General features: G+C 41.8%; 1 protein-coding gene across 1 annotated transcript; it reads left to right on the forward strand.

Annotated features, from left to right (window-relative positions):
• The first annotated feature begins 2,162 nt into the window (after positions 1 to 2,162).
• On the forward strand, positions 2,163 to 6,648 carry LOC127481967 (coxsackievirus and adenovirus receptor-like). The gene is made up of 5 exons (XM_051811875.1): positions 2,163 to 2,242; positions 3,078 to 3,247; positions 3,893 to 4,091; positions 4,465 to 4,626; positions 5,882 to 6,648. The coding sequence occupies exons 1-5, from the start codon at positions 2,194 to 2,196 to the stop codon at positions 6,031 to 6,033; spliced, it is 732 nt and encodes a 243-aa protein (XP_051667835.1). The 5' UTR covers positions 2,163 to 2,193; the 3' UTR covers positions 6,034 to 6,648.
• The last annotated feature ends 3,284 nt before the right edge of the window (positions 6,649 to 9,932 follow it).

Here is a 9,932-nt window from a genome sequence, read left to right on the forward strand (position 1 = left end):
TGGGTTTAACTTAGATGTAGATGTCTAATGGGATTAGATGAACTCATCTCATCCCCATTTTAGGGTACAATGAGGGTGTGTTTGTCCTTATCAGCAACAAATAGCTTTATCACCCACCAAACACCATGGCTGATATGGGACCTGCCCCAGGACTAACCTGCGTGGAGATGAGACCAGCCACTGGAACTGGAGCTCTATTCCCACTTGAGGATGATTCACAGCCCACTGAGGTCAAGAGGAATCTTTCCACTGCCTTCAGTGGGCTTTGCAAACCCCAGGGTTTCGGCGTACATTCATTTAGCAGCAGGGTGCCACAATTTGAGATAACATCATGCTTCTGTTTTTTATTATTGTTTTGCTGAGGGTCAGCACTCTCACAGCAGAGCTGGCAGAGCAAAGTGAGTCACAGACTCCTACAGGGGCTCACTGGGTCAAAAGGCTGTGCATGTGCTGTCCTGTACTAACAGTGTATTCCTTCTCTTAGTACCTGAGTCTCCTCTGCTGTGGTTGATCTAGTCCATGGTCTTCATTATCACAGCAGTCCATACTTAATCCCTTTGTCCACCTACTCCAAGGCTGCCAGTGGCCTGTGGTTTACAAAGAAAAGCTTCCTCATCCAATCCCTGTTCCCTGGCATACAATCTTTGTCTATTTATCCTTTGACCATCTTGAAGGCTAAATTTCAGTAGCAAGTCTGGTGTATTAAACAAACCACCTCTGGTGATGAGGGGACTGGAAGTACCTTTGATAAGACTACAGGGTAGACAAAAAGTTTGGGATAAAAACTCCATGTTCTTCCTTTCTGCCAGGAGGAGATTTATTATTGAACTGTATAACTGAAGCTTGAAACATCAATAATTAACAATTAAATAATTGAAAGGACACTTAGGGGATGCCCAGGATACTGAGCAGACACCATAGATCCCCCCAGGATGTTGGACCCCCCAGTTTTTAATGCCCCACTATGGGATGTTCAGGACACCAAGACAAGCCCACCGTTACTCCCCCTTTTCCTCTCCCAAATTTTGGGGATCTTTCTCAGATTTTGGGGTTCCTCCACACATAGGGGACCCTCTGGATGTAAGAGTCCTCCCTAGATTTGAATGTCCCACCATGGGATACTTATGACACTTGTGTCCAGGGAGGGGAAGTGGTAGGTTGGGGGTCCCTGGGGAGGTGCCCGGTGGACACCCCTCCAAATCCTGCAGCCAGGTGGCATTACAGTAGCATTGCTGTGGGGACTGGGATAAATCTGTTCCACGCTCACCATCCATTCCTTGAAAGTTGCCTCAAGCAGCTTAAAGGAAATACAATGTAGTCATGTTTGTGCTGTTCCCCATTAAAATTCTGTTGTTGTGCAGCATGTTAATGTTTGTTTTCATGATCCCTGTGTGTGTGCAGGTTTAACTGTTGCTCGGCCTTCTCAACATCAGCCTTAGTTGCATTAGTGCCATTGTTCAGTCATTCACACCTTTGCTGTGCCTTCTCTGCCTCTCTGCTTCCAGCACCTCTGGATACTGCTGAGCCTTTCACCCTTTCTGAACACGCATTTTCCTCTCAGTTTTTAGATCATGAGAATATCTCATCAATTCTCTGTACACTCTGTGTCCCATTTCTTCTGCAACTACTTGTTGTCCTGCATAGTCATTCAACTCATTAAGGATGTTAAAAAAGGCAATACAAGAAGTAAGCCTGGGTTCCTTATCTTTCGGTGAACGTTTAGGACTCTACTTCTTAACCAGATTCCTCAGTTGTTTTGCATAGTTTTGCTCAACTTCTATCCTTTCTTCTACAAATTTTGCACTCGCAAGCGACAGCGCTACCGGCGGGAGCGGTGCGGTGCCTGCCGCGCCCCGGGGCATCGCTTCGGCTACCGCGGGCACCCTCCTACCGCTCGCACGGGCTGTTTCGGGCGCTTGGGCTGGCAAAGCGATGCCCCATCCCCGCTGCCGGGCGGGCGGGGAGCGGGCGGCACCGCGGGGCGATGCGTGGAGAGCCGCGGCCAACGCGGGGGTGCGGGCACATGTTGCGGGGGGCGCGGCGGGGCGGGGACGGGCCGGGCCGGGCCGAGTCACCTGCGGGGCGGTGCGAGAGGCGGGAGGTGCCCGCTGGGAGCCGGTGAGGGAGTCAGCGGTGCCGGGTGCCCGCCGGGAGCCCGGGATGGAGTCGGCGGCGCTGGGTACCTGCTGCGCCATGGAGCCGCCGCTGCTGGCGCTGTCCCTCGTGCTGCTCTGCTCCGCAGGTGGGCAGGAGGGGAAGGGAGCGAAGGGAAGGGAAAGGAGAGGAGAGGAGAGAGGGATGGAGGGAGAGAGGAGGGAAGGAGGGAGGGAGGTGGCGGCGGCGGCTCTGTCTGGCTGGGAGAAAGCGCGGCGGGGCCGAGGGGTCCCTCCAGGCGCCCGCCCCGGTGACCGCGGAGCGCCGCACCTCCGCCCCTGCGCGTGTGTGTGTGAGGAAAAAAAAAAGGTATTTAAATTCAACCCCCGTGTGTAATACCTCTAGCACCCGCGTTGGTTCTGGTTTTGCTCTCTGGGTGGCTTCCAGAGAGCCTTCGGAAGCCAGTTGTCCGGACCCGATGGCCGCGGTTGAACACTGTGGAGGAAAGGTGATAGAATTTAAAGAGAGGGAGGAAAGGAGTTGAATTGGATGGACCTGAGAGCGTTTGGCTTTCGTGATGAAAGAAAACAAAAGAGTAGATAGTCTCAAACAAAACAAAAAAAATCAAACCCCAAAACCGCACAAACCAAACAAAACGTACCTGGGCTACTAAAAAGTAGCAAATATTTTTCATCTCAAATGTTAGATGTTACTAGGTTCCTGTAATTAATTATTTAATAATTATAAATAATAAACCTGCTCCTGAAAATGTTTTGGTTAGCTTTGTATGGTTTGAAGGGTGTAGCTACCTGTTGGATGTGATTCCAAATGAACAGCACGTGCATTGTGTTTGGCAGCAGGATCTGCACGGGATCTCTCCAGCACTGACAAGTCTGACACTATTTCTGTACAGGAGAAGTATATGATGGATTTGAATACTGCATGTTACTTGTTTTTTAAAATAAAAAAATATATTTTTATAGGTCTGACAAGAAGCCTAACTATAACTTCAGTTGACCAATCAGTGTTTGAAAAAGCACAAGGAGAGAAAGTTACGTTGCCATGTACTTTTGAACTCTTGGAAGAAGATGAAGGCCCACTAGATATTGAGTGGGTGTTCATACCAGCAGATAATCCAGAGAAGGAGCAAGTGGTAAGGAGAGACTTTTTTGGGGCAGTGTTAATTCAGTTGTTTGAGCAGGTAAATGTATAAGTTTTGTTACTGATGTTTTTAACTTATACCTTTCAGGTTGGGGTGCTTGTGATCTTAAATTTCTTTGAAACACCAGTCATATGAAATATAGTGGATGTTTTGGAATAGCAGATTAAGTATGAAATGTCTAGAAATTTTTCACTATAAGCTTGCTTTCTAATGAAAAACTCAAATTAAATACACTTTGGTTACAGAAAGCAAACTTTGCTTTTGTAGCAGCATTATCTTCCTGAATGAAAACATATTAACTCCTTTAGTTAGTAACAATTTCCGTTCTTTGGAAGCCTTGACAATAAGATGATTCATTTTAGTAGACAGGTTTTACAGAATGAAGTCAGAGCAGTTCTAAACAGTTTTCTTTAAGTTAGAAGTCAATGCTTACCTATTGGTACATGGACAGATGTTTGGTTGCAGTATTCATTGTAATGCTGTGTATGGTGATGTATTGAAGTTGGAAATATTTGGCTATGTCATACTTCTGGGCTTAAAACAATAGAATGAAACTATCAAGAATCTGAGGACAACAATTTTTTTTAAATGCTTGCAAGCCAAGTGGATTTCTGAATCATATTTCTTTTTTTACAGATAATTATGTATGCTGTAGACAGGATTTATAATCGCTATAATCCTGCTGAGATGGGGCGGGTGCAATTTACTAATCCTTATCCCAGATCTGGCGATGGTTCGTTGGATATCATGAATTTAAAGGCAGCAGACACTGGCACGTACCAGTGCAAAGTAAAGAAGGTTCCTGGAGTTCAAAGCAAAAAAATACAGTTGACTGTGTACTTGGTAAGATAATTTCTTTCCTTGAATTTTCAGTGACATTTTGTATGTGCTTATTCCATCCTATCTTCGACGTCTGAAATGAAAACTTCTGCTGGGTAAAGTCATATTGAATCTCTGATAATGCAGTCATTATTGAGGCTTTGGAAGGAGTGGACACAACCCTCTGTTCTGAGGGTGAAGGGAATGATATTCAGAATAATGAACACTTTTAAAAATTCTGCACCTGGCTTGTATTTCATAGAAAATCTTTTCATCCAGAGAAATGGTTTGTTGCACAAGCTTTATCTTTAGCAAGATGGACTGACCTACTAGAACACAACTAGTAAGCATTTTGATTGTTACTGTTATTAATTCAGTGCTATTTTGTTTATTAGTAAAGCCAGCAGGAACTAAATGTTCCATTGAAGGATCACAGGAGACTGGAAAAGACGTTACCTTGAAATGTGCATCACGAGAAGGATCCCCACTTTTGTCTTACGACTGGAGGAGAGTATCTGGCACACAGGAACTTCCTACCACTTCCATGCTGAGTACTGTCAAACTTGATTAATTACTCTGAAGTGTTTAAAAAGATTGCATTAGTATTTTTGGCTTATCTTGACTTGTGAGCATCTCATGCTTAGTATTAATATAAAGTAGTCAAGATAAATGTCACTTCTGCCTCGTCACTGGGCAACAAAACTAACATTGAAACAAGTTGGGGTTTATTTTGTTTTTTAATTCATACTGGGAAATGTTTCAAGCTTTGAGATTCTTACCATTAGGCTCCAGTATCGTGCTCACCTGTGCCCAAGTGTTGTGAGGGTAGAGTTAGATATTCTGAATTTTGACTGATGGATTTCCAATTATTACAGTGGTAATACCGGATTTTTATTGTGAGAACTTCATTGTAGAAGGTTAATTTGTGAGTTTTGGCTTTGTGAAAGTCATTCTAGAATATTTTTTTGGCAGAGCACCAGTGCTTGATGTTCTTTGTAGTTATGAAAACCTTAAACTTTGAGATGGTAGGATTTCCTTGCAGATGTAGCAGTTTAACAATCTGCTTACAAATAGAGATATATTAACTCAGGTTGCACAGAATATACAGGAAAAAGTGACAGCATGTGTCTAAGAGTAGCCAAAGTGGATTTCTAGAGGAGAGAGAATAAGATGTGGTTCTTCTCATAGGGGTCTCCTATCCTCCTGTAGTTTATTCCTCAGAAAATGCAGATGTGGCTTCAGTTTGATTTAAAACAAGCAAAAACTGACTTCTGTGAACATCTCCATTTTTCTGTAAGCTTCTGTAGTCTATTAGAATCTGTAATATCATAGAACACAGATCCTTAAAAATCAGCTACAAAGGCAGAACCTCGTACTGTTCATTTTGAACTTGATTCCTGGTAGTGGTATTTGATTCTCTCTTATTTTTCATTAATGTCTTTCTCTGTACCACTCAAGACTTTAGGCTACTGTTGTTATGCCCCTTCTTTTTCCACATATAACTAGTTCTAGTCATGTCAGATAACTTAATGCTTATATTATTGGCTGTGGAGCATTGAGAGTAGCATCCATTCCTATCTATTGATTAGTCAAATTAGCAAATAAGTCAGATGCTGTGGAATAAATTTCTAACAGGGTAAGAGACTTTTACAAATAATGGTATTTTACAGCACAATAGACTTTTGTTTTTATTTGGATGTTTTTAATACAACATTTTTAAATTAAGATATCATTAATAGTTCTGTAGTATTGAATATGGAATTAAACTTAAGGAAATGGTAAACATCTACCTTTTGTTATTTGTAGATAAAAATACAGGGGAACTTCTTCTGAAGAATGTCTCTCAAGAAGACTCTGGTGTGTACAACTGTGTTGCCTCGAACAGAGTTGGCACGGATGAATGTTCTATTGAGCTGAATGTCACCCCTCAGAGTGTTTGCTGGGTAATGGTCATGTAGTGTTCTGCCTATGAAAACTGAATATCCTTTTTCTCTAAACTCAAATCCAAAACCTTGTAAATGGTGGGTGCCAAAACAAGGCTTATTATTGTTTTAAATAAACGCATGTGATTGAGCCTCTCTCTGATTCACTGATGTACTATTAACCTGGGTCATGTGAAACATACTGGGTTTAATGTTAAAAGAAAGTTGTTCTTATAACTTTGACACTTAACAAACAGTATTGTTATTTATTCTAGCTGTAAGTACAGCTGGTATAGTTGCTGGAGCTATTATAGGAACTCTGCTGTGTCTTTCTGAAAAGGGACTCTACCTCATTTGGCTAAAGAATCTTGTGGTCTTCTGAAACTTGTAAAGAGCTGTGCCCTAATTAGCTAAGGAACTTGTGATGATTTGTGTTTTCTTGGACTTTGTGATTTTAGCTGTTTTTACTCAAACCTGTGTTTAACTTTATGTCAGTAAAAAAAGATTAAAACCTTGATGCCCGAAGGAGATTAGGGAATAACTGAGCTCTGCACCTGTAGGAAATAAGTCAAGTGATTTTTCCGCCCCAGGGAGTTGAATCAATAGACACTGTTTAGCTATAAGAGCAATAAAGAATTGTTTAAGTAGAAAGGAGCTGTGGGTTATCTTTAACCAAAGATAAATGTGCTGTCTCATAGTGATTTAGAACAATGAGATAAGGGCTAAAAGTCAGCAGAAATGAACTGTGCTTGTGAAGTGCTGAGGCCTGAACAGGCCCTGAGCCAAGGTGGACCTCTAGATGAACCTTCCAACCTAATGTTGTATTTAGCCATGTATCTGCTTATTAGCCAAAGTTCTATATAATCCTTAGTAAAATACATAATACTACACCTGTGTCAAAATAAGTTGCTTGTTGATAAGTTGGACACTCATCAGACTGTAGCTGAGAAGGCTGCAGTTTGGGTGGCACAGTACAAGTACAAGTACAAGAAAAGGAGGGGGAAAGTGAATCATAAGAAAGTGCATTCAGTGATTACAGAGGCAGTTGTGCAGTGGGATCCCGATAAATGGGATGGAGATATTTGGGATTCTACAGGCTCTGATGAGGCTGGTTCCCCAGATGAATTCATAGACATGAGACTGGCATGGAGATGGAAAATGGAATTAGGGGCTGATGGGCAGCTGATAAGGAGGGATGTGGTGGAGGATTATACTCAGAATGAAGTAAATGATATAATTGAACGGTTTAAACAGAGACTGGGAGAATCTCTGCTGACTTGGATGGTGTGTTTGCACAGTCAGGGAGAATCAGGGGAAACCCTTGATTTGAGGGATTCCAGGAAGTTTTTAATCTTGAGTTCAGACTCCTTTGTGCAGGATGCATTTTGGAATAATGACACTAATCCAAGCAGCTTTGGCTGCTTTGGAATGCAGTAATAAATATTACACAGAAAATGACTGGCCTGGAGTTGAGCATGCATGGTGTACATTGTGGGATTGTGTATGGCAATTAAAGGAAGAGGGGATGGAGTCAGTGATTTTCACAGGAGATGCTGACAGTATGATGCAGCATGCTCTGTCTGTTACTGTGAGAAATAAGCTGATTAAGGTTTCTCCAGCAGCCTACAAAAATGAAATCCTGACTTCCTTGATTAATGAGATGGGAAATCCCCTCTATGAAGTAATTGAAAAAATACAGCAGCTTGGTTACCTTGGAGAGGGGGGGTCATGATTGTTTCTAGCCCTGAATATAAAATGGGGATAGATATGCTAAAAGGATTAACCCTGAATCTTCCTGATGGTCAGTACCAATTTGGAATATTAGTGCCTGGTCAATCTTAGTGGGAAAAATAAAAATGCCTCCTGTGCAGATTCCTGCTGCAACTAAATTAGTAACAATGAAACAATACCGGATGCCAGGAGGGCATGAAGAAATATCACAGACAATTAAAGATTTGCTGGATGATGGAGTTTTAAAATCACTACTACCACAGCTTGGAATAATCTGGTATGGCCTGTAAAAAAAGAGTGATGGGTCATGGAGAATGGCTGTAGATTTTAGAGAGTTAAATAAGCATACCCTGCCTCTCATGGCAGCTGTACCAGATACTGTGACTTTAATAGAAAAAATTCAGAAACATCCTTAATAATGGAGCCAAAGTATGGGTCCAAAAACCAAATAGCCCTCCTGAACCGGCTGAAGTAATAGCCACAGGGAAGGACAATACTATTTTAATCATGAAACCTGGGCAAGAAAAATGGAATAGGTCCCTGCAACAAAGTATTATAGGTGAGAATAACTAGATGTTATAGAATCTTGTTTTACACATCCTCTGTGACTGAATTTACCTCCAAACATCCTTTTCTGTGTCTGGGAAAGATTATTCTTTTAGAGCCCAGAGAATGCTGCAGAGAACATGCTACTGCCTCACTAGAAGAGCCTTACAGGTACCAAAAATTTTCTGCATCAAAAAAGTGTCAAACTCATGTTCCCTGTATTGTTCAGATCAGTGACTTTCACAGTCAAACCAGGATCACTCAAATACTAATAACATCATGTCCTTGTCATGTTTCTACAGGAAGAAATCGGTAATTAAAAACCTTTGGGAAAATGAATATTAAACTTGCACAGCTAAAATATATTTTTATTTTAATTAGGCAACTGTTCCAGTGCCTCACCACCCTCACAATAATAATAATAATAATAATAATAATAATAATAATAATAATAATAATAATAATAATAATAATAAAAAAATTATTATTATTATTATTATTATTATATTGAATGTCAATAGGGACTTCCAAATAACAACTGATATCATCCAGATGTGGTGCATATTTCTCCACCAAGAATGCCTTTCACTCCAATGATCCTTCACCACTGACTCCAGAAGCCTGGATGACCGGTTTCAACTAGATCTGAAACTTTTAAATGATTTTATTTAGCTGAAATAAATTTTGTGCTAATGTTAGGGATATGGAATCTATTTAAGTACATATGACAGATTTTCATATATTCAGTTACAAGTCAATAAATGAGTGCTTCAAATGTTCAGGTTATAAAAACCATTTCAGTACCTGTGATAAATATTTTAATATATTTATTAATGGGCAAAAATAGATTGATATTACCCTGTCAAGTCCACATATTAAAGTGGTCACAAGCCAGTATCACAGAAACTATGAGTGAGAAAAGGGTCATAATTTACCTCATGGTTTTTGTGTTGTGTTCGTGCTGTCAGAGTTTTTCTAAATAACCACAATGGATAAAAATGGCCTCGAATCTTCCCTTCTGAATGAATACAGAGATTCTCTCCTGATGAGGACATGGAGTCTACAAACAAACAAACAAACATGTGTGCAACACAGACTAAATAGAAAATGCTCCTGGGGAGGGATTCTCCAAGTGAAAAACATCTCCATCCCAGATAAGTCAAAGTGTGCCATGGGGACTTTTGTCCCCGTGTTCTGATCCGAGTTCAACAAGCCCCCAGCACCAGGCCCCTTTTGCCTCAAAGCTCTGTGTTGATGTGAGCAGAACAAGCTCTGAACAGCAGGGCAGGTGGGGTAGCAGAGCTTAGATTCAAGTGCCTGAACTTGCTTCCCTCCCAGCACAGGAGGGAAACTGCCCACCTGGAATAGTCCTGGAAGAAAAGGAAGGTTTTTCTTCCTTTGAATCGTGTGCAGCTGTTTCCTGAGAGAATGCTGATGTGCACAGCCAGAACTTTGACACCAGCTGTGGGGTGAGGTCAATATGCTGGAGGGATGGGATGGCATCCAGAGGGACCTGGACAGGCTTGGGGTGTGGGTCTGTGTGAACCTCACGGAGCTCAACAAGACCCAGTATCCACAAGGCCCTGGGATCAACACAGGCTGGGGTGGAGAATGGATTGAGAGCAGCCCTGCTGAGAAGGACTTGGGGGTGCTGGTGA

The sequence above is a fragment of the Manacus candei genome, unplaced genomic scaffold (assembly GCF_025592945.1).
Source record: "Manacus candei isolate 608988 ecotype Guabito, Panama unplaced genomic scaffold, ASM2559294v1 h1tg000007l, whole genome shotgun sequence".
Taxonomy (NCBI): domain Eukaryota; kingdom Metazoa; phylum Chordata; class Aves; order Passeriformes; family Pipridae; genus Manacus; species Manacus candei.

What these genes read in the sequence shown, in the direction of transcription:
- LOC127481967 (XM_051811875.1), top strand. Translation starts at nt 2,194, where the DNA reads ATGGAGCCGCCGCTGCTGGCGCTGTCCCTCGTGCTGCTCTGCTCCGCA. An exon ending in CGTGCTGCTCTGCTCCGCAG is followed by an intron (nt 2,243 to 3,077) that starts GTGGGCAGGAGG and finishes ATATTTTTATAG; the next exon opens with GTCTGACAAGAAGCCTAACT. An exon ending in CAAAAAAATACAGTTGACTG is followed by an intron (nt 4,092 to 4,464) that starts TGTACTTGGTAA and finishes TGCTATTTTGTT; the next exon opens with TATTAGTAAAGCCAGCAGGA.